The 25,147-nt window shown below is 37.5% G+C and overlaps 1 protein-coding gene across 1 annotated transcript; it reads left to right on the top strand.

The window, feature by feature from the left end:
* Positions 1–94: 94 nt before the first annotated feature.
* On the top strand, positions 95–25,147 carry susd2 (sushi domain containing 2). Its single transcript, XM_043238280.1, has 15 exons — positions 95–499; positions 598–796; positions 1,344–1,492; positions 1,775–1,942; positions 2,603–2,777; positions 3,718–3,919; positions 4,093–4,178; positions 4,627–4,895; positions 5,655–5,798; positions 5,869–6,027; positions 7,326–7,574; positions 9,499–9,777; positions 10,991–11,167; positions 18,468–18,564; positions 24,815–25,147. The coding sequence occupies exons 1-15, from the start codon at positions 421–423 to the stop codon at positions 24,873–24,875; spliced, it is 2,493 nt and encodes an 830-aa protein (XP_043094215.1). The 5' UTR covers positions 95–420; the 3' UTR covers positions 24,876–25,147.

Genomic DNA, 25,147 nt, shown 5'->3' with positions numbered 1-25,147 from the left:
CGTATGTGTGCGTGCGTGTGTGTGCGTGTGTGTGTGTGTGTGTGTGTGTGTGTGTGTGTGTGTGTGTGTGTGTCCCGAGTCTAAAAGTTGCAGGGGAGCAAGTTCAAAACTTTACAACCCTGATGCGCGTGCACGTGTGCTGATAATGCACTAGATAGATATCAGCATTAGAAGAAATAAATGATGTGCGCATTTCATGTGCCAGGAGTTTTATTTATTGCCTGCAAGCTGCAGCGAGTCCTTGACTGTTAAACAGTTACAAGGTACAGAGAGAGAGAGAGAGAGAGAGAGAGAGAGAGAGAGACCTTTGTCACAATGTCATGACTGAGAACCACATTTGCTTTTCATACTGTGTTTGCAATCTCCATAAGACGCTTTAAATTGATATTAAACCAGCTCGGGTTATTCCAGCCAGGAACAATGCTGTGCAAGTATAAGTACACAACCCATCTGTGTGTGTTCATGGTGCTGCTCCTTCAGCTGTTATCCAGGACTGCAGGTAAGTTCTTGAACATGCAACCAGGTGCCAGATTTCTTATTAGGCTTCGAAAGGAACCCGTGAGGAACGCAGCAATGTGTCTTCTCTTCCTTCCTCAGCGCAGTCCTGTGCCAGCAGCTGTGGAGAGAAGTTCAGCTCATGCTCTTGTCATGCGACGTGTGAGTCTCTGAGGGACTGCTGTGCCGATTACAATCATTTCTGCCTTGACATTGAACCACGCTCTGGATCTTTGCTGGGAGGCGCAGACTTTAAAATCCTCAACGTTACGTTCCAGCAGAACATTAACCTCACCTGCAGGTAAAGAGTCCCAGTCCATGTTCTCTGAAGCGCTCAGAGGTGCTGCTCATAAACACCCGTTCCTTGCAGACTTTAGTTATTCAATGTTTAAGTATTTATTCAATGAAAAAAATAGGAAGAACATTTCCTGTGTCGTCCAAACCTGTGTGGCAGTTATTGAGACGCCGCCTTCTATTGAACAGATTTGACTACGTTAAAAATTATATTATATTATATATATTATATATATGTGTATATATATATATAATACTAATGCACAATGTTTAGAAATCACATATTAATTTTAATAATAATTTTTTATAGCATTAAGGGGTTTTTTGTCAAGGTTTAGCTCTTGATTTTGTTCTTTCCAAATCCTCAAGGACATAGTCTGAGTTCTGAGTGGCTGTGGTGAAGGCTGAATGAGATAAGATGGAAAGGTTCTCTTATTGTCACCACTTTAGGATGAATTGTATTTTATTCCTCTGGGCCTGAAGACAATGCTAAACGAATACGTGCATGAGATGGGATGAGTGCCGCTGTGCTGAGCGTTGTAGTGTTTTCACAGGTTCAGCTCGGAGATCGTGACAGAGGGATACGTGGATGAGGACGGAGCGGGTCACTGCATCACTCCTCTGCTCTACGAGTCGGGCTGGATCCCTTTTGAGGTGTCCACGGATGGACTGCACTTTGACAGATCGGGGCGGTGGCTCTCAGGTGAGCTGCAGAAAGCTGTCAGTCAAAGCCTGCCCTGTTTGCATGCTCCAAATAGTTTGATAAAATGCATGCCGTTTCAGAAGTAAACCTCGGAGACATCCCTTTATAGATCATTCCTTCGGTCTTGGCATTAGCTCATTTCAGTAATGATGGCGTGGTTATTGCATGGCGGCCTGATGAGATATTCTAGTCAGACCTTCTGAGGCCTACTAACACAAGTTGGAAGAGTGTAAGAGTTTTTCTTTAAGATAAGCTCGATTGATGCTCTGTCTGACTGATTAGTTCACCACAGTAAGCTGAGTCCCTTTCACACGAGCGTTCTGGTCAACGCCACTCAGTGGCAGTACTACGGCACTCCAGGCGTCGGCGGGGACCTAAAGATCATCTGGATACCGTCTCTAATTAAGGCAGAGAGAGTCAACATCGAGCTGTGGGGTTACAATGAGACAGGTGAACACATCCTCCATCCCTTCTGTAATCTTTCTGTCTGATGGCTCTCACAACAATAGCGTCGTATCGAATTATTCATTGCGTAGTTTTTTCTGTGCGTTGTTTGTTTCGTCATTCTGTTTGTCGGCCATTCTTTCTGATGATGCTTCTATTATTCTGTCTGTTTCTCGGCCGTTCTGTTATTCATGTCTGTCTCTTTTTATCCAAAGCAACGGAATACAATAAGCGATGAATCATAAAGAGCCAAACAGACACAGGAAGTGCTTGCGATGCATTGTTTTGTTTTGTTTTTCTTTTTCAAGATGAGATGAGTTTTCAGGTGATTCCAGATAGGGAATGAAATAAAAACGTTCTGGAAAGTGAAGCGTTTGCTTATAATATCTAGAGCGTGTATAGTAACGGTCCTAGTACTGAGCCTTGAGGCACACCGTAATGCGCTTTGATGCCTCTTCATTCACTGCCTCGAATTAATAAGTATATTTTGCACTTCCTCTAATACCAACGTAACTTTCTAGTCAAAACAATGTCCATTCGTTCCGCCTCTGAATGATTTCTCTCTTGTTTTCATGTCTCTTTGTCTATATATCAGTCTGTTTATGACTATAACTGTCTATTCAAAATGCCTACAGGAGATAATGTATTATTATGATAAACTAACAGGAGAGGCGTATTCTGCGAACTGGGAGGCGGAGTGGAAGTATCTGTACACCGTGGGCAGGGATGTACCCAACACTGGAGTTTTTAGTTTTACCCCACATATCGCCGATAAACCCTACTCCCTTTGGGACCTAGGGAGCATGCGGGTCAGCCCGAGCACTAAACCAGACGGAGCCCAGTAAGTACTCTTAGTAGTTCATATAAGGCATGCACGCTTTTTGGTATGGCTACTCTGGAAAATGTAATAGTTTACAAGTTAACCTATTTAGAAGGTACTGCGTTAAGTAGTGTTACTATTTCAAGTGCTTCGTTAAAGTCATGTAACTGATTGCATTTGACCACTTTGATTGCTTTCCTAATTTCCTTCCTAACATTTTGAAACGTTCGAACCGGGCTGTGTCAACCTTACAGTAGACTTCTGTGCATTATATATAATTATAAAACAATTCATTTTAAAGCACAAACTTTAGATTTTGAGATCTGAACCTCTTTTTACTTTGCAGTCGTTCTGAGGTTAAATACAGGCTTAAATTTGAACAGCTACGATATCAAATCTTTGCGTAACTACGACGGGAAACACTGGCATCAGTTTTAGTTCCTGTTTGGATTGATCAAGTGAACTTGTCCTATTCTTGTCCTATTAAACATCGGTGTCTCATATTTTAGAGCGATCGATGCAATTCGGGAAAGAAATCAATCAAATCGGCAAGTTTGACCAAAATTCAGATATAACCCCTTTTTGTAATAAGTAACTAATTTAGTTACATATTTTTTTCTCAGTAACTGTAACAGTTACATTTATTGGTAGCGCTTTATTTTAAGTTGCATGTTACATCTACTTACCATTATAATAGCAATAAGTTATACATAATTACATGCAAGTAACCCTAAACCAAACAATAATACTAATCTGAACCATGTAGTAATAAATGTATGGTTAAGTAATAACGCCCTTATTTAAATGCACAATCACGCTGTAACGTAGACGCCTTCGAATAACGTGTAACCCATTTATTTGTTACATGTTACAACATTAGCATTTATAGTTTTTATTGCATGTGAAATATAATGCTTCCACTATCCAAATGTTGGAATGAAGACATCTTTTTTGTGTGCAGGAATGTGAACGCTCTGTGGAGTGGAGCGCACGCGGTCGCCTGGCATCTTGAGGAAGCCTTCAGGAGGGACTCTGCGGCCTGGGCCCTGGAGAAGTGCATCAGCTGGGATAAAGAAGAGAAAGCAATGCCCGACTTCCTGACTGAGATCACCGATTGCCCCTGCACACTTGCCCAGGCCCGCGCTGACACCGGGAGATTTCACGTAGGTGGCGGGAAGCCAGAAATAAATCCGACATCGCTTGATTGCAAGCAACGTCACGATTATTCGTTTATATTTTTTTATTGGTAAAACGCCTTTGATGCGTGCAATATGCCTGTTATACTCAAGTGTCTGTATTAGAGCTCCCTTTGAGGGGTTGTGTTTTTGTTTTTCAGACGGATTACGGCTGTGATATGGAGGCGGGTAGTTTCTGTGTTTACCATCCCGGGGCGGTTCACTGCGTCAGAGCCATTCAGGGAAGGTAATGTTATATATATGATGCAGCTTAACGACAGACACGAAAATAGTATGGAAGCTTAATTATTGGCCTTGCTGTAGACTTAACTATAGAAATGCAGAAAATTGAAGTCAGTTCTCTTGATCTATCAAGCATAATTATCGATATTTGCCCACTGGCTATGTATCAATTATTATTAATAGCTATTGACAGCTATTTAGTCTTTGTGTGTGTGTCTGTGTGTCAATCAAAATTGCGAAAATTGATTTTAGAGTCATTATTATTAATTATTTAAGATTCAGTAAATGCAGGTAGTCTATACACAAAGTAGGTTTTGCAATGCACTTACCCTATATATTGATCTGTCACTAATTTTATTATTATTTTATGTTGATATCAATGCACGCGTGTAAATAAGACAATAACGCAGTCGCAAACTAGGCGATGTTTTGATGTGTTTTCTTCCCTGCAGTCCTGAGTACGGTGCGGGTCAGCAGTGTTGTTACGACAGCGCCGGAGCTCAGGTGCTCACGGGGGACTCTATCGGTGGCAGCACCCCGGATCGAGGGCACGACTGGGGCGCGCCGCCCTACAGGAAACCCCCCAGAGTCCCAGGATTCTCTCACTGGAAGTATGACGTCATCAGCTTCTACTACTGCTGCCTGTGGTCAGATAATTGCAAATACTACTTTACTCACCGGCCGTCCAGTGACTGCAGGACATATCGCCCTCCTAGAGCCGGTAAAGAGAATATCTGTAATCATTTGATTCGATTTGATTGTTTACTGCTTATTATTTTAATATTTTATGTAACACTTTATATTTCATTTTATTTTGAACTTTTTTTATTTTATAGTTTTATTTAATGCTTTTTTATTTTATTGTATTGTACTGTATTTAGTTGTTTTATTTAATGCTTTTTATCATATTTTCTAACTTTAATGCTTTTTATTTTATTTATTTATTTTTTTTATTGTTTTAGTTAATACTTTTATTTTATTTAAAAAGTTTTATTGCTTTTGATTTTATTTCATTTAATTGTTTTAGTTAATACTTTTATTTTATTTAAAAGTTTTATTTAATGCTTTTATTTTATTTCATTTAATTGTTTTAGTGAATACTTTTATTTTATTTAAAAAGTTTTATTTAAAGCTTTTTATTTTATTTCATTTAATTGTTTTAGTTAATACTTTTATTTTATTTAAAAAGTTTTATTTAATGCTTTTATTTCATTTTATTGTTTTAGTTAATACTTTTATTTTATTTAAAAAGTTTTATTTAATGCTTTTGATTTTATTTGATTTTATTGTTTTAGTTAATACTTTTATTAGAATTTTACTTCATGTTTTCTATTTTATTTAGTTTTATTTAATGCTATTATATTATATTATATTATTTTATATTATTCTGTATTTTTATGAATTGTTTTGTTTTATTTTATTTAATGCTTTTTATTTTATGTTAATTTCTTAAATCTTAAAAGTCTCTTCTTTTCGTTAGCCGTTGTTCTCGGTGATCCCCACTTCGTGACCCTCGATGGCGCGACTTTCACCTTCAATGGGAAAGGAGAGTACGTTCTGCTTCAGTCCTCAGACTATCAGCTGTCTGTCCAAGGCAGGACGGAACCAATGAAATTTGAGAACGGTGAGTTCTGAGACCTTCTGTGTTAAGGATGGATTAAATCGGACCTGGCCTAAGAAAACGGTTCTTCCAGGTACTGTTGCTATGGCGACGCGACTCAGTTCCGTGGTCATGAGGGAGAAAGACTCTGATGTCATCGAGGTACGTCTCACAGACCAAGCGGATGTGCTGCAGGTTTTAATGAACCAGCAGGTGCTTTCCTTCTCTGAGCAAAAATGGATTGACCTTTCAGGTAAGACTAGTTTATGCATCCTCTCGAAGCACAGTAAAAAGACCAAAAAGGTCACACTTTTTATTAGGTGGCCTTAACTACTGTGTGCTTGCAGCAAAAAATAAGCACAATGTACTTGTGTTCATATTGTGTTGCAAAACACTCCTGCTGCTGTTGTGTAGGGATACGGGTGAAGTAGTGTCGGGTCAATAGTGTCAAGTACAAATGTATTACATTAAGGTGTTTTTAAAAATATATGTACAACATAAAAAACATGCATGCACACAATACGTGCATTGTAGCAAATTATTAATTTAAATGTAAGCCGACTAATATAAAGTGGTACCTGATCAGCTTATTAGAATGAGTTATGAAGGATCATGTGACACAAAGCAGCTTAAAACTCACGCTAATAGACGGCACTTAAAAATATATTATAATATAAAACGGTTATTTTAAATTGTAATGCTATTTTACAACATTACTGTTTTTACTATGCTTTTTAAATCAAGTTAATGCATGTTTTTTTTATATAAAGAAAAAGATAAAAACTTTTTAAATCTTAAAGGAACACTCCACTTTTGGAAATAGGCTCATTCTCCAGTTAATAAGTTGAGTTTTACCGTTTCCTAATCCATCCAGCCCGGCTATAGCACTTTTAGCATAGCTTAGCATAGCTTAGCATAGATCATTGGATCCAATTAGACCAGTAGCTTCATGTTTAAAAATGACCAAAGAGTTTTGATATTTTCTGTAGATATATTGTGTACTAATCCGCACTTTTCTAGGCCGATGTGATTAGGACTGTTTTGAGGCGCTGCGTGATACCACTGCTCCTGCTGCGGCCGTATAGTACAACAGCTAATTTCTTTGATTACTACGCCAGAACGGGAATACAGTCCCTAATCATCCCGACCTAGAAAATCGCAGCTTTCCATTTTCCGTCTCAGCACACGATATAACCAAAAAAGAGTCACGTTTTAAATGGGAAACTCTTTCGAACGCGACGCTACCGGTCTAACTGGATTCAATGATCTATGCTAAGCTATGCTAAATGGTAAAAACATAACTTAATAACTCTAGGGGGTTTGGAGAATAAGCTAGCTTCCTTTAAATTATGGTGTTATCTCTCTCTCTCTGTTTTTAGATGGTAGTGAGTTTAATACAAACTTGCAAAACAGGACAGTGGTATTTTTATAATTTACATAAATGTAATCATTGACCTTCACACTTCATCCTGTTTAAACTGTTTAATGGTAATATTATGATAATAATAATCTGGCCGACTAATGTATGATACTTGTTTTGTCTTGTTCCAGGTGTTTTTGTTTTTTCCCCCAAAGCCACGAACGTGACAGTGATGTTTCCGTCGGGGACAGGGGTTGAGGTCAGGGCAGGTGAAGGGGTCATGACCCTTACAGTGTTACTGCCACATGCCCTACAGAACCGTACGCTGGGGCTGCTCGGCACCATGAATGATGACCCTGAAGATGATCTGACCTCCAGTGATGGACTGATGATCCCTCTCAACAGCAGCGCTCAGGACATATTCATCTACTGCGCTGGCTGTGAGTCACCTTTTACATTACATAACCGAAACTACAATTTATACTGATTGTTATTTACTTTATGAACGTCATCTGATATATATATATATATATATATATATATATATATATATGTGTGTATGTATATATATATATATATATATATATATATATATATATATATATATATATATATATATATATATATATGTGTGTGTATGTGTGTTTATATGTGTATATATATGTGTGTGTGTGTGTATATATATATATGTATATGTGTGTATATATATATATTTATATATTTACATTTACATTTACATTTAGTCATTTTGCAGACGCTTTTATCCAAAGCGACTTACAATTGAGAGTACAACAGCGATTCATTTTTTGAGAGACAGAGTAAGTGCTTATAACACCCAGTCACAGGGAGTGTTCAAATTAGTACATGCCAGAAGGGAAGGAATAAACAAGGGGGACGAGAAATGAGACAGAGACAGTGAGAGTATACATTTTTTTTTTTATTTTATGATGAGGTCAGGTATTGCTGAAAGATGTGAGTTTTCAGCAGTTTCTTAAAGATTGACAGAGATCCAGCATTCCGGATATGTACGGGAAGATGGTTCCACCAGCCAGGAACAGAGAACGAGAAAGTTCTGGAGAGTGATTTCGAGCCTCTTTGAGATGGTACCACGAGGCGTCGCTCGCTAGCAGATCTCAGACTTCTAGAGGGGGTGTAGATCTGTAATAGTGAGTGGAAGTAGACCGGTGCAGAGTCTGTGGTTGTTCTATATGCAAGCATCAGTGCCTCGAACTTGATGCGAGCTGCAATCGGTAGCCAATGTAAGGAGATAAAGAGAGGTGTAACATGGGTTCTCTTGGGCTCATTGAATACCAGCCGTGCTGCTGCATTCTGAATCATTTGTAGAGGTTTTATTGTGTTCGATGGAAGTCCAGCCAGAAGAGCATTGCAGTAGTCCAGTCTAGAAATGACAAGGGCCTGGACAAGTAGCTGTGCAGCTTGCTCTGTTAGAAAGGGCCTGATCTTTCTGATGTTGTGTAGTGCAAACCTGCAGGATCGAGCGGTCTTTGCAATGTGATCTTTGAAGGTTAGTTGGTCATCGAGGATTACACCAAGATTTCTGACTGAGGTTGATGGGGTAATTGACGAAGAACCTAGCTGGATGGTGAAGTCATGCTGTAGTTGGAGTGGCAGGGAATACAAGCAGCTCAGTCTTTGTCAGGTTGAGCTGTAGATGGTGCTCTTGCATCCATGTCGAGATGTCCGCCAGGCAACCCGAGATCCGAGTAGCTACCGTTGGATCGTCTGGATGAAAAGAGAGGTAGAGCTGTGTGTCATCGGCGTAGCAGTGGTAGGACAAGCCGTGAGCCTGTATGATGGGGCCTATATGTGTGTGTGTGTGTGTATATATATATTTGTATATATGTGTATATATATGTATACATGCAAATACATCAAAAAACAAAATATATACTATGAGTCTTTATATATACATAATAAATATACTCAACACACACACATTTGTTTTGGATGTTATTAATCACAGTTAATCATTGCCCAGCACTAATATTTATTTATTTAATATCACTTTTTCTATAAAATATTGCTATAAAAATAAGATCACCGGTGACTAATAGTTTTGGTAACCCTTTACAATAAGGTGTCATTTTTTTAACATTAGTTACTGTTATAAATAACACGAACAAACTATGAACAGTACATTAAAGTTCTATAGTGGTTATAGAAATGAGGTTATTGGATTTATTCAATTTAATGAGATAAATAAGCAGAGTACAAGGAGGAGCAATTAGAAGTGCTCCGTTTTCGAGAAAAGGGTTTCATTTAATGCAAGTTTTTAAAACATGAGGATACGTAAAGTCACTCGTAAAATGTCATGCAAAGTGACCATGCTTTTTTATTTTCTAGGGGCCGTTACGAATGAGACTTCTCTTTTTACTTACGACTCGACCTACCTCCTTAACGAATATTCCAGTGCCCCAAAGCACGATCCGTCTTTCGTCCCAAACTTTGGGGTGACTGAGGACCCGGAGGACCCCTTGCTGACGCCGGTGCTGGAGCTGTGTGCTGGAGACGGGGCCTCCTTCTGTAAATACGACGCTCTTAGCATGCGCAGTCTGGATCAGGGCAATGCCACGCTGCTGGCCTACCGGAGCCATGCGTCCACGAAGAAAGCTCTGGAGCCTGGTGAGTCGAGCTGCTTCATATATATTTAGATGTTTTGCAGGAAAGGTAGTAAATAGAGCAACTTAACCTAAATATTATATATATATATATATATATATATATATATATATATATATATATATATATAATCTACAGCAAAATAATAATAATTAATAATCAACCTAGAATAATTTAGAAAAGGTAACTTTTCTAAATTATTCTAGGTTGATTATTGATATATATATATATATATATATATATATATATATATATATATATATATATATATATAAATATATATATATATAAATATATAAATATATAAATTTTAAATATAAATAAATATATGATTATTCTATATACCTTTTCTAAATTATTCTAGGTTGATTATTGATATATATATATATATATATATATATATATATATATATATATATATATATATATATATATATATATAAATATATAAATATAAATATATAAATATAAATATATAAATTTTAAATATAAATAAATATATGATTATTCTATATACCTTTTCTAAATTATTCTAGGTTATATATATATATATATATATATATATATATATATATATATATATATATATATATATACATCCTTTTCTAAATTATTCTAGGTTGATTATTAATTATTATTATTTATAGATTATTTTTCAATTTTTATTTTAATTGCCATTTAATAAAATTTTTTTGCATCAAGCATAAAAACATAAACTTAAACATAAAAAATTACTGCAATTACAGCCTTAAATTTAAAACAGAAATTTTGTGGTTGTAAAATATATCTATCTGGCATATATGAAAATATATTTTCAAAATATAAATATAAAAATGTGTTTTAAAATGAGATATATTACAACAATTATTGTTCTGTTGTATTCTACTCTGCTGTATCCTGTTCTTCTAAAGAGGAGCCTGAAACTTGTGTTAGTGTTTTTTTTTTTTTACAACATGCTCATATACGTCTTATCAGATGCTGCGCATTTATAACTGGTGATGAGGATAAAGACCAATGCCAGCATTGCACAGTCACATCAAAACAACCTTCAGCTGTTTTAAACAGCATCGCACGCAGATTAAATTCCAGCGGCGCGCTATTAAAAACCTGATCTTTGCCCATATCTCAAATACAAAGCATTAAAGGCTCGCATGTCATGTGACCGTTATCTGTGTAATATCTCTATATAATTTTGCAATGGCTGTGGTTTGCTCAGTTCGGTCCTGCGGTTGGCTGTCTCCACCTAACCACGGTCAGAAGGAAGGAACCTTGTACCTGGAAGGGGCAAAGGTCACGTTCTCCTGTCACAGCGGGTACCGTCTCTACGGGTCCCAGGAGCGCACGTGTCAGGCGGGCGGCGAGTGGTCTGGAGAAGATGCGCACTGCGTGGCTGGTAGGTGAAAGTGAAAAAGAAAGAGCCGAAGAGTTGTTACAAACCACTAGCTGGCAGCGTTTCCCTTCTTAAAGTTCATATCCTCTTCAGATACTAGAAGGCTCCGGTTGGTAATAATAATCATAATAAGTGTGTTTTATGTAGCGCCTTACTGAAAACTCACTTTATAATATCATAACTGATGAGCATGAGGCAGCAGACAGAAAAACTAAATACAGATTAATATGAAATCCATGGCATGAATCGGATCATATAGTCGGAAATCAAAGAAACAAAAAAAGAAAAGATATGTATGCATAAAGTGGGTTTTGAAAAAGACACAAAAAAACTAGGTGATTTTTCCTCCATGTTTCAGTGTAAATATACAATCTTACAAATATAAACAATCGCTGTCTCCTTTAATTGTTTTTTGGGGCGTTCAAGGCCGCGTTTGTTTTTTTTTTTAAATAAAACAAATGTTTTACACTTTTTTTGAAACGTAGAATTATTTTTTTTTAATTTTCAGCATCATTACCCCAGTCTTCAGCGTCACACGATGCTTCAGGAATCATTTTAATATTCTGAAAAATTATTATTCTTATTGCTAGTGTTGGAAAAAAAATTAATATCCTATACCATATGGGTAAATTTTTTAGGTATCATCTGAAAACTGGATAGTGATGTATGGCTTCTTAGGATAGGACGACACTGGGCCGGGATACAATGATGTGAAAATCTGGAGGCTGCAAGTTATTAGCAATGCATATTACTAATCAAAACCGATGTTTTGATATACTTACGGTAGGACGTTTATTAAAGGCAGCGGCTATTTGTGGCTATTAAGTGTAAATAGCGATAGAGGCTTTTTTACACCAAGCGCAAACAGCAATTAGATGCTATTGACACTAAGTAAAAATAGCATATTTTCTTAGCATAGTTAATATTTACACTAAGTGCAAATAGCAATAGATTCTATTTACACTAACTGAAAAAAGCAGCATTATTTAAGTGCAAATAGCATTTATACTACTTAATGCAAGCGTCAGTTATTTGCACCTCAGTGCTGAAGTGCATTATAAAACAGAACGCAGCTCATTGAGTTTAAATGTTCATTTTAATTCAAATTATTAAATAGATGCTACCTTATCTGGACAATAAAGCCCTCCCTACGCCAACCCTAACCCTAACCGATACTTTATTTTCAGCTTTTTGAACATTTCCTACCATAGTTATTGAAAATAAACGCTTTTACATTTTTTTGGGAGAAAAAAAATGGTCCGAAGGCAGATTCGGACCTGCATTGATCGCGTCAAAATGCAATTGCTATACGTTTTACTCATTAAATATCATAGCAGTGAAGATAAATGCATAACTTTGACCCATACGATGTGTGCTATGGCTACAAATACACCTGAAGACTGCTTTTGTGCTCCAGGGTTTGATACTGTTTTGGAAACCGATGCGTTTCTTCCTGTGTTATTTGATGAGTAGATGCTCAACGGAAGTAAAGAGCTCTACAGGTGTGTGAAGAGACGGGCGTTTGGTGCGTGGATCCGTCAGGCCAACCTGGATGTACTTGTTAACTCTTGACCCCTCGGTCTCGATGTGCTTCCTCTCGATACGCATCTTCAGGATGGATCTGTTACGAATCTGATCTGGACTCTCTCCATCAAACACATGAAGCGTGTATCTGCTCCGCAGCTGCCTTTCTGGGGTTCGCTGCGTAACCCGAGAGCCAGAACAACGCAACAACCAGCGAAAAAAAACCCATCTCGCTCTTAATTTACTGAATGCACGCTATTGCAAACATGCTGGATAATTGATGGGGGGTTAAAACATATATAAATGCGGTGGTGCACTGCGAAAATGCTTTTTTTTGGTTTTGTTTCCAGCCAAAATATCAAAAAAACCTTCAATTAAAAAGTAAAAATGATTGTTTTCCCGTTTCTGAACAAGCTGAATTATCCGCCAGTTGGGGTAAGCAAAATATTCAGTTTCAGTTTGATATACCCCTTTGGCAGATTATTTTGCTCGTTTTAAGAAAATACAAGACAATGATTTTTACTGGTCTGGAAGATTCTTGTAGTCTGTCGAAGTGATCTTGATCAGTATTTTATGGTAGTTGGAGTACATTACGTGCAGCTCGTTTAACTGCTTTATTGATTAATGATTGTGGAGTTTATTATCCACTTTGTGAAACTTTCAGATAAAGGATTTTGATTGAACTCGGGCTGTGTTTTACCGCAGCGCTGCTGCAAAAGTCAGTACGGACATCGTTAAAACAGTCCACGTGACATCAGGGGTTCAGCTGTAATGTTACGAAGCTTCGCGAGCAAAAAAACTAAAAGAATGACTTTGACAAGATTTTCATTTTACTTTAGCCGTTTACTCTGGTTTTGTAGGGATTGCTCGTTGATAGGGATATGCTCAAGACTAAACATTCAGATTCAAATCTAGCGCTGTCGTTCTTGTACCACATGTTGTTCACCTCTTTATAAATGTCTCTCTCTCTCTCTCTACTTTTTCTGTCGTCTTAATGTCTTAGTCTTTTCTTCACCTGTTCCTCTCTTCTGTACTCGTGTCTCCTCTTCACATGTCTTTTCCTTCCTTTATCCTTCTCTTTATTATCTCTCCCTCCCTAGCCGTCTTTCCTTCTTTTCGGTTAATTTGTCCTAACCACTTGTCTTTTTTGACTTGTCTTCTGCTCTTCTTTACCTTTCTCCTCTTCTGTTTTTTACGCGTCGTCTTTCCACACCTCACCATCTCTTTCTACCAAAGCCTTTCTCTTCGCCCCCCTCTCTTCTTTACCCTTATCTTCTCATTGCACGTCTATCATTCATCTTCACCCCTCTCATTCTCACTGTTCCTGTCTCTTTCTGTCCTCTTTAACTCTTTTTTTTTTCTTGCATTCCCTACATTATCTAACTGTAACCTCTCTAACTGTATTTCTCTTCCTACCTGCACATTTTTCTTCTTTATACATGTTGTGCATTTTCGCGAAATTGCAAAGCTCTTTATTTTTTAAAACGTAAAGCTGTCAAGCTTTTATTTTGCCGGCCGCCCGCTGAGAGCTCTTAAAGCTTCACTGTTGTTGACAGCAGCCGTTTTTTTTATTATAAGCGCATCTCATTACAATTTTGGAGATAGTTGGCCCATGTTGGGTTCCTAAATGCATGTTATGAGCAACCCAAACTCAAAGCAGATGTAGAGATGGAGTTGGCGTTGGTTTACACGTGTAAATAAACACAGCGCCGCGCTTCGCTCTGAAACTCGCAGGACATCTCAGCTTTAGCGATTGAGCCGTATTTAATCGATTAATCTGTGTTTTCCTCTCTTCTCTGAACATGCATGCGCGTTACGGGCGGCTAACACCCACAGCGTAGTTCACGAGAACGACGTAGGGCAGGAACAGGTTTGGTGGGTTTTTTCATTCGCAAAAGTAATTTTTCAGCTGTCATGAAGGATTCGCTCAGATCCGCTCTAGTTAGCATGAAAGCACAACCTACAGAAACCCCCCCCTCCATACATGTACGTGTCTTTTTATTCTCATGGTATGGCCGTATCTGTTGCTCTCGAGCTTGTCTGCCGTCATTATCTTTGATTCGAGGGTCGGCCTTCTAGACCGGCGCTCTTAAGAGCTGACATGTGTCGTAGCGAGTGAGGGGCTCGAACTGATAGTCGCACTAAAACGATGCAAGACAATGTGGGGTCGTTCTCCTTCTTATCTGTTCCTCTGCTTTCCCTCTCTCGCTCTCTCCTTCTCTTTCTTTTGTTTTGGCTACTGGCTGATAAAGGTTGACATTCTAGCCCACATACCCCTCGAGCATGTCAGCGGCGCTGGGATCAAAGAGCTGCCCGGGCCTGTAATTGACTTCCCATTACAGTGCTCTGAACCCCCAGCAAATAACCCTCAACGGTTAGTTATTTGCATGCATTCCAGCACCGTTCGTATTCAGAGGAGCAAAAAGCAGCAAAGTGAGGGTGAAATGAAGTGAAAAGCGCAGAAGGACAATCATGTGGCGTGTGCAGGGCTGCAACCGACTATTACTTGAAAAATCTGCCAATTACTTCCTCAGTCAATCACCATTTCACACACCTACCAGAGAATGTGCGCAAAATTTATAGACGTGAATTGAAATAGTTTAAAATGTTAAAAAAGAAAGAAATGTAATCAGTTGTTTTGGATTAGATGGATATAATGTTGGTAACTGGTTAATGATGTAATTATTAATAGAAATTATACAAAATACATGTGGTAAGATACTTTACACAAAATGTGTTTACATGTAGTCCACAAGAACATTATTAAAATAACCCACCTGAAATGTTCGTGAACCCTTGGTTCTCCATACTGTGTGTGGTTACCTGATGATCTACAACAGTTTTTTGTTTTTTTGGTGTGTTTTGATGGTTGTTCATGAGCGCCTTGTTTGTTAAACCGAGCACTGTTCTTCTGAAAAATCCTCCATGTCCTGCAGATTCATCTGTTTTCCAGCATCTTCTGCATATTTGAACCCTTTCCGACAGTCACTGTATGATTTTGAGATCCATCTTTTCACACTGAGGACGGTTTAGGGACTCAGACACAACTATTAAAAAAAAGGCTCAAACATTCACTGATGCTGAAGAAGGAAACGAGATGCATGAAGAGCCAGGGTGTGAAAACTTTTGAACAATATGAATATGTTCAAAGTTTTCTTAATTTTGTTGAAATTGTATTGTTTTTTCCATATAGTACTGCTCTTCAGAAGCAACAGAAGGTACTTGCATGTTTCCGGAAGATAAACTAAGTGCAATTTGCCTCGATCTTCAAATGTAAAAAGGTTTCACCCCCCCAGCTGTTAATGCATCTTGTTTCCTTCCGGAGCATCACAATATTACAGATTCTGCAAGGGGTGCAAAAAACTTTCTCTAGTTGGATATTGCATGTCAACCTGTTGTTGGGGACTCCCAAAACCATTCATAACCCAAAACAGGGGCACTTTAAGGTTGGTTCTTGTGAATTTGATCGCCAATTTTATCAAATTGTATCGCAGCCCTAGTTTTGAGAGTTAATAGTGCTGTTTCGTTGGGCCTGACCTCACAAAGCCCATCTGGACTCTGTGTTTGTATAAGTGTGCGTCACTGCTCTGCAGATGCCCTGAGTCTCTACATATGGCACTGATGCTGCACCGCTCTGTCCAATTACACTGCTTATAATTCTCCGTAAAGAGGCACAAGATGGGAAAAAGGAGGCTACAGGGAAGCAAAGAAGTCGATTAGGAAGAGCAGATTCCAAGAACAGAGGGAGATATTTATTCATAGAGGACACTCACATATGAGTGCACATCCCAATGAGACAGTGTCAGGCCCGGGAGGACTCAGTACGGCATGACGAGGGAAATGACGGACACAGCCGCCGGAGAAAATGCATTGTGACAGAATGAACTCTGCTGCAGAGGGAGTAGGGATATGATGCAGAACAGAACTGACAGCTCGAGTTTAGCCGCTAACTTGCTCTTTTTCGTGTTCCCAAGGCAACGTGTCATCAGCATCGGTCCAGGTCACCTGCAGCTCTCGAGTGCGTTCGAGGGGCTAAAAAACATGTGCAAAAGCAATAAGGTCGGCACTGTTGACATCACTACGCAGCGCGGCAGAGACAGTGATGTAGACGTTATGAAGTGAAACCAGCAGGAGCTGTGTGTTTTAAACGCTGAGTATTAATAGTGTGGCTTTAATTGCTCGTACGTTTGGGATTGGTTGGGTTTTTTAATTGTGTTTGGAAAAAAAGCATCTTATGCTCAGCAAGGCTGAATTCGGTGGATTAAGAATGCAGTGTTATACACAATATTGCAATTTAATATGTAATCTTTTTTTGTTGTAACAGCTTGAAATTTTATTTATTCCCGTGATGGAACAGCCATTAAATCAGTGTCACGTGATCCTTCAGAAATCGTTGAAGAAACATTATTGATTATTGAAACTTTAATTGATGCATTTAGTGAGAAATATAACAGGTTGTCATGGTTAACTGAAATTGTTAAATAACTTTAAATTAAATGAAAACTTACTAAATGTCTTTCAGCTAGGCAACTACTTTCAATCAAAGGGAAACATTTCTGATGCTCATTTAGTTTTTTAAAGAAATGACTGAAATTAAAACCAAAATAAAAATGTAATATATTAATGTTTAAAAAAACGAAACTAATAATAAAAAGCAAAAACTTTTTAAATTAAATTAAATAAAAATGTAAACTAATTCGAATATTTTTCCAAAAACTACAACAGCATCTAAATGGTACTAAAATAATGATAATAAATTCTTAGGTTTCTTTGATGAATAGAAAGTTCAACAGGTATTTTTTCTTTTTTCACATTTGATGAATTTATTGCTTTTTTATGTTTAATACTATTTGATGGGTATAGTTACTAGTAGACTTAGATGATTAGATGGACCTGTCACTATCTAGATGATTTTGGCTTCACTTTTCACACATGGACAATAAAACAAGCCAAAAATAAATCCAAGACGTGTATTGAAAGAGGTCCAAAAGCACATTTAAGAATATAAATGCTGGCATGATTGGCATGAAAGAATGGCATAGCAACAAGGTTTGTTAGATGACGCCTGCACGGTCCTGTCAAGGGTTCTGGTTCTGATCAACCTGTGTTTAGGGCCTCTCATGTACAAACACATTCATCCTGAAGTAATATGTCAGCAAGAGCTAAAATCACCCACATATGGGTTTTTTAATTGGAAACTTCAGGAAGATCTCAGGACATCAGAGACTCTGTGTGTGTGTGTGTGTGTGTGTGTGTGTGTGTGTGTGTGTGTGTGTGTGTGTGTGTGTGTGTGTGTGTGTGTGTGTGTGTGTGTGTGTGTGTGTGTGTGTGTGTGTGTGTGTGTTGCGTTTGTCAGTAGATTTCTCCAGTGTTGGAGGAACATGCGAAATGCACCTGGCGAAAACGCTCACAAATTGTTTAACCAAACATGTCTTCCGTCCTGTTTGACATGTCAGGAATTTAACCTGAGGCCAAAAGAGACTTGTGGTTCTAATAAAGAACACAGTTTGATTTGCATTGGAGAGCTCCGCTGATTATTTAACCGTTTATCAAGAGCGCTCAACTGACTAAAATGCAAAGCAGGTTTGGATACTGCTTGACGGCTGTTTTATTCCTTCGGTTACACTGGGAAGTCACTTCAAGTACTTAACTTGAAATATGCACACCTCCTAAGTCACACCGGGTGAAGGCGTTTGCCAAATGTAAAGGTACAGCATGCAAATGTTGCGTCATTTTTCATTATTAATATGCGTGCTGTGTATTGGTGCTTTATTTACAGATAATACGTTGGCCATTGTCTTGGGGAGTCTCGGCGCGGTGTTGGCGTTGGTCGTCATGGTGATAGCAGTCGTTGCATACACAAAGAAACAGAACAAGTGAGTATGAATTTGTTTATTTTGGAATATTAAAAAAACTCTCACAATGTGAATGTCTAAAACTATCAACTGCTGTGCTTACCGTGACCGCCTTTATTTGATCAAAAATACCGTAAAAACGGTAATCTTGTGAAATGCTACGACTTTAAAAAAAATAACATTTACAGCATCATTTCTCCAGTCATCAGAAATCATAATATGCTGATTTGGTGCAACTTTTTGGTGCAAGAACAGCATTTATTTGATTTAACATTAAAAATGCCTTTACTTTAACTTTCGGTCAATGCAATTCATCCTCGCTGGATAAAAAATATGAATCCCTTCAAAAACATATAAAGGAATAGTTTACGCAAAAATGGAGTCGAGTCCTCCCAAACCTGCGTGGATTTTCTTTTTTCTGCTATAGGTTTATAACCAGGCAGTTTTGAGCCACCATTGACTTTCATAGTAATTATTTCCTACCGTGGAAGTCAATAGCGACCCAAAACAAATGTTTTTCAAAATGTCTTCCTTCGTGTAAATGTAAACGATGAGAGCAAATTTCATTTTAGGGGGAAATATTTCTTGAAGTGTATGGAGCACTTTTAGGATAATCGGTTCGTTTAAAGAAACCGCTTGGGAAATAATGTGCAGTACAGTTCTCGAAGACATAGCTAAATAAATACTGTAATGACAAAATGTATTTTTTTTGGCTTTACTATTCCTTAAATATGCCAGTCGGTGTTTTGCAGATTTGTCTCAGGCTTTTCGCATTTAGTTTGAACTGAAATATTCGCTTATGTCGTATATAATCTTGATATATGATAAAGACGAACTCTTAAAGCTCACCTGGGTCGGGCAAGTTTCATGTATGCATTCTTCACAGACGAAAAAAACCCCGCTTTATATATATTTGCACATTTTCTCTCTCACCCTTGTGAGATTTCCTACTAGAGAAGCATATATGTTTGTGTTTACGTTTTTAATTTTTTAACTCAAGTCAGTGTCATTAAAAAATGCATGCAAACAGACGTTAACCGCGTCTTCCCGGCGAAGCTTTTTGGCCCCCCCGCTCTAGTAATCTCCTCTTACCCCGGTTGTAAAGCCTCTAGCTGTCAGTTAGATCATGTCTACAGTTTCAGCCATGGGGGGTAATATGTCTCACCTGCCCCTCATAAACCCATCCCTCTTTCATCCTGTGGGGGAAGGTAATCAGAGAGCGCACACCTGTATTGAGAGAGAGACGTCCCGCTGCTATCCTTACAGACGCACTGATAAAACTCAAATCTGTGACGCCATCACAGACCCTTATATTTGTGCTCATACAGGCAAGTAATCAGGGCCTCTCTCCGATACCTGTGTGTCACAGGCGCTAATTCTAGTCTTCATGCTAGGACACTTTAAATAAGCGTTCAAATAAACTCTTCACCCGAGACACGGCAGGGTTCCCTCGGGCCTGAATATAGACGGTATGCAATAGAGCGTTGCTAAAATAGCATATAAAAAGTCATTTTATTATTTTTACCATTCTACAGAGCCATCTCGGAAAGAATTATAATGTGTTTGATCGCATGTTTTGCAACAGAGCTGTCGTTCATTGTTTTGTTTCGTATTAATTCATGTATGCATGTGTTTATCAGTTTAATTTAGGAGCGATCGAGGTCATCATCAGTGTGAAGCACTCTTTTACTGTTCTTCTGGGGAGTTTTCAAGTACACTGAGTTGCGTGAGAAAAATCTGTCGTATAATGTCATCCTGGGGAGAAAAACTAATGTTGCTAGAATAAATATTTAAACATCCTTGAAAGACAAACCTCCTGGAGAAGTTGAAATTGAAATTGAAGTTGAAAACAATCATAATGGTAACACTAGTTGACAAATAAGTAAGAGTATTCTTACCTGGACTCATAGCATTAACGTACCTGGGTGCACTTTTTATTCTTACACGTACCAATAAGTACATCAGTACTGTTTCCATAAGAAATGAACACTAGAGGCATTAAAACCTGGACACCATTTATTCTTTTTCACACAAATTTACAGAGTTTCGATTAATAAAACGTAGTTACTTGACTATGTTATTACTATTAATATGCTGGGATGTTTGAAAACTGCTTTCGAACGTCAGCATCACATAAATAATTAAATGTTTTATTAAGACATAAAATGTTTATTTATATATATTTATTTATTTATATTTATATTTATATATAGTTTAAACCTTTAAATGTGGAAAAATATGATCTTTAAATATTGCAAAAATATATCTTGGGGTGTTTTATTTTTTTGTAGGTCTACCAAAATAATATACTAATATACACACTAATATATACTAATATATCGATTAAAAAAACGTAGTTACTTGACTATGTTATGACTATCAATATGCTGGGATGTTTTGAAAACTGATGCTTTTGAACATCATCATCACATAAATAAATATTTTATTAAGAAATAAAATGTTTATTTATATATATATATATATATATATATATATATATATATATATATATATATATATATATATATATTTATTTATTTATTTTATTTTTTATTTTTAACCTTTAAATATGGAAAAATATGACCTTTAAATATTGCAAAAATATATCTAGGGTATTTTCTTGTTTTTTTGTAGGTGTACCAAATTAATATACTAATAATAATATATTAATAAGACGTAGTTACTTGAAGAATGATTTCAAAACAATATTAATTCGCTGGGATGTTTGAAAACTGATGCTTTCGAACGTCAGCATCATATCACATATCCAGCTTCATATCTATGTGTTTTCATACACGGTAGGTTTACGGTCTAAACAGTTCTGTCTAAAACGACAAAACGGTTCAAATCTGTTTAAAAGGTTGTTGAAATGGCACGGTTGCATCAACATACGCCTCCCAGGTCAGTTTTTTTTCATTTAGGGTGGATTAAATATTAAGGTCATACTTTATATCAACTGTCTTTTAAGGTATACTTTATCTAAAATGTTCTAAACCCATAAGAAGCTACAAGATAATGACTTCTTTCAACTATATATTCTTTTCTAGTGTCCAGTGTTTTTATTTTTTTCATTTTAGTTGTTAGTACTATCTAGTTGTCAGTGTTTTTTTGGTGTGTTAGTAGTTCTTAGTATATCTTTGACTACTTGTTTAAAAAAAATAGTTATGTAAAATGTATTTATTGTGTCCACAAAACAATTTTACTGCTATCAGGTCAACGGTATTTTAGTTTACATTGGTCTCTTACTTCCACTATGCTTCAGTCCCTACTTAGTGCTCAAGTGTACGCTGAGAGTGTGTGTGCGTCTGTCTTTATGTCGCCACATTTGTATCTGTGTCGGCATCGTTGTGTATCTTTTGTTCCAGCTTTCATCTTGTGTGTGAGTTACGTGCTCACCTGACCCAGACACCCTGGTACTTTCCAGCGATTGGGTTTCCCAGCAGGCCTCAGCAGGCCTTTCTCCCTCCCATTGTAAAGTCATTAACACACACTCACACACACACACACACACACACGCTCTCTGATGTGCTTTTACGGTTCCTCGTTCGGGTCCCATCACACATCAAAGTCAGAGCCGGGGCCCGCACGGGAGAGATGTTTATCACTAAACACTTTTGCCCGCTCGACATTTACAGTGTCTTACAATTATGAAGGCCCATGGAAATCGGTTTATACAGTGCTGCCAAATTCACGCTAAATATTTGCGCTCGGTTAAAGCTCGTGTTTGAAAGCGCTGTTTCTAAATCGGTTCCTCGGCGGCTGAAGCTTAGCCGCTAGATACTTTATTTTGGCCCGTTTGTGTTTGGTTCGAAGCTGTCTGTAAAGACACTGACCTGCTTCTCGTAGCGCTGGGCTGTGATTTATACATGCAAGAAAAAGATGACAGTCTTAATGAGCTCTTGGAATGCCATATAGAAAACGCCTTGAGGATGTTTCTGAACATAATGGTACGGACAGATCCAAAGAGCCAGGACTTTCTGTACACCTGTGGGTAGCCAAAGGGAGGAGACCTGTGTGTGTGTGTGTGTGTGTGTGTGCGTGCGCGTGTGTGTGTGTGTGTGTGTGTGTGTGTGTGTGTGTGTGTGTGTGTGTGTGTATTTAGTTGAAAACGTTGTACCCAAAAGAGAGCTAAATTCTCAGAAAAACACAAACAGGAATAAAGTATTTTCTGAAATCTGTATTTGTGACCCCGGAGCACAAAACCAGTCATAAGTAGCACAGGTATATTTGTCGTAATTGCTAACAATACACTGTTTGGGTAAAAATTATAGATTTTTCTGTTATGCTAAAAATCATTAAAGATCACGTTCCTACTGTAAGATATCAAAATGTAATCTTTTATTAGTGATATGCATTCAACATATCTAAAGACAATTTTCTCAACATCTGTATTACGTTTTCTCAAATTGTTGTATCTCAGTGAAATATCGTCCTTAAAAACCTAATAAATGGTGGTTAAAAAAAAAAAATCTAAAGTTTTGTGTTAGGGGTAAGTTTAGTTAAGTTTAGTAGAGTTTGTACAGTATAAAAACAATTACACCTATGGGGAGTCCTCATAAACCACAAATACTAACATACGTGTGTGTGTCTGTGTGTGTGTGTGTGTGTGTCTGTGTGTGTGTGTGTGTGTGTCTGTGTGTCTGTGTGTGTGTGTGTGTGTGTGTGTGTCTGTGTGTGTGTATGTCTGTGTTAGGGCTGGGCGGTATGACGGTATATATCGTTACCGCGGAATGAAATGTGTACCGTAAAAGATTTTTTTATTCCGTGTATACCGCAGAAATGTAAATAAGTGGGCGTGGCCAACATACGCGCAGCAAGCGTGAGGCTGAGACCAGTCAAACCGCTGAACAAGTGCAAGACTGAAGGATACGCTGGGAGGTTGTGAAACATGGAAAAGGAGAAACGAACAGAGAACTCGTCATTAAAAGAGGTGCAACGTCTGTTGTGTGGACTTGGTTCGGGTTTGCAAAATCTGATAACGAGCAGAAAAACGTGATTTGCTAACTGTGTCATGCTAATGTACTCCCTAGCAGCGGTAGCACAAGCAATCTGTTTTACCACCTTAAAAAAAAAAACACCCACCACAAAGCTAAAAGATGCAAGCAAGCGGCCCGTAAGCCAAAAAGAAAAATTTACATCAGGTTTAAACCACTTTGTCTTTTACCAAAGCCGTGCCGTATGGAAAAAGCTCAAAACGATGAAAAAAATAACCCATGCAATTACGATGCTTATTTGCAAAGACATGTCCACCAGTTTACACTGTGGAAAAGAAGGGTTTTCGAGACCTAATCAAAACCCTTGATCCGCGCTATGTAATGCCGAGCCGCAAGCACTTTAGCAAAGTTGCGTTGCCAACAACGTACAGAGAATGCCGACTGAGAATTGAACAGGAGCTCAGTAATGTTGAATACTTTTATTACTTTTAATGTTGAATACTTTTACAAATTTTTTTTTACTTCATATTTTCAACAAGAAGTGATCACTTTCAATTTTTTCATAAAAGAATTGTAATTGTTTATATTTTGTATTTTTGAAGGAAAAAACTGTTTGATATTTCCTTAAAGTGTTTACATATTTATATTTTCATATTTAAGTTTTCTTTTCCTGTTATTTACTTGAGATATATTTTATATCTGTGAGATGTTACTTTAGAAAAATTTGTCCACATCATATTTTGTTTACTATATTTATAAGGTTAAAAATAAAATACAAAATAATCAAATAAGATCAAGTCCTTTTCTTTTCTTAAATATTCAAACTTATTTATTATATAAGGCCCTTTTGTACATTTTTGGAAAAACTACCCATTTAAAAAACTATATCGTGAAAGATATCGTGTGAAATAAAATTTTGGTCATACCGCCCAGCCCTAGTCTGTGTTTGTGTGTGTGTGTGTGTGTGTGTGTGTGTGTGTGTGTGTGTGTGTGTGTGTGTGTGTGTGTGTGTGTGTGTGTGTGTGTGTGTGTGTGTGTGTGTGTGTGTGTGTGTGTGTGTGTGTGTGTGTGTGTGTGTGTGTGTGTGTGTGTGTGTGTGTGTGTGTGTGTGTGTGTGTCTGTGTGTGTGTGTGTGTGTGTGTGTGTGTGTGTGTGTGTGTGTGTGTGTGTGTGTGTGTCTGTGTGTGTGTGTGTGTGTGTGTGTGTGTGTGTGTGTGTGTGTGTGTGTGTGTTTGCGTGCGTGCGTGCAAACATGCGATTTCAGCACTTAGAAGTCTGTTTCTTAATGTGTTTCTGATTATTCATATTAATAACGATTTTCTTTTTTGTGTTTTCAGAGAGGCGAGGAAGCAACATGATGACAAGGTGACCTATCAGCAGTCTGGGTCACATCTGTAAAAAGATTTTATTAATGGTATTAGACTTGTTTAAATGTTACGTTTTTAGTTTAACATTCTTTGTTTGAGCGTGAATCTTTGTTTGTGGACAGTAGTTTAGTTTGTGTCTGCTAGAATTGTTAGTTAATTTAAGTAGAACTGAACTTTTAAGTCTGTAAATTGCATCAGCATTACTATAAATCCGTTTTTATAGTTTAATATAATTTAATTTGAAATTATTTGCACAGCCAATTTGATTGCACTTAAAAATGTAATGCAGTAGCTGAACTTAAG

The sequence above is a fragment of the Puntigrus tetrazona genome, chromosome 5, assembly GCF_018831695.1.
Source record: "Puntigrus tetrazona isolate hp1 chromosome 5, ASM1883169v1, whole genome shotgun sequence".
NCBI classification, from domain to species: Eukaryota; Metazoa; Chordata; class Actinopteri; order Cypriniformes; family Cyprinidae; genus Puntigrus; species Puntigrus tetrazona.
This window is presented reverse-complemented; position numbering and strand designations above follow the sequence as displayed.

Excerpts from the sequence above, each read along its gene's own strand:
- susd2 (XM_043238280.1), top strand. The coding sequence starts at position 421 with ATGCTGTGCAAGTATAAGTACACAACCCATCTGTGTGTGTTCATGGTG. Across the intron at positions 500-597 it reads GCTGTTATCCAGGACTGCAG|CGCAGTCCTGTGCCAGCAGC; the intron begins GTAAGTTCTTGA and ends TTCCTTCCTCAG. Across the intron at positions 4,896-5,654 it reads ATATCGCCCTCCTAGAGCCG|CCGTTGTTCTCGGTGATCCC; the intron begins GTAAAGAGAATA and ends TCTTTTCGTTAG.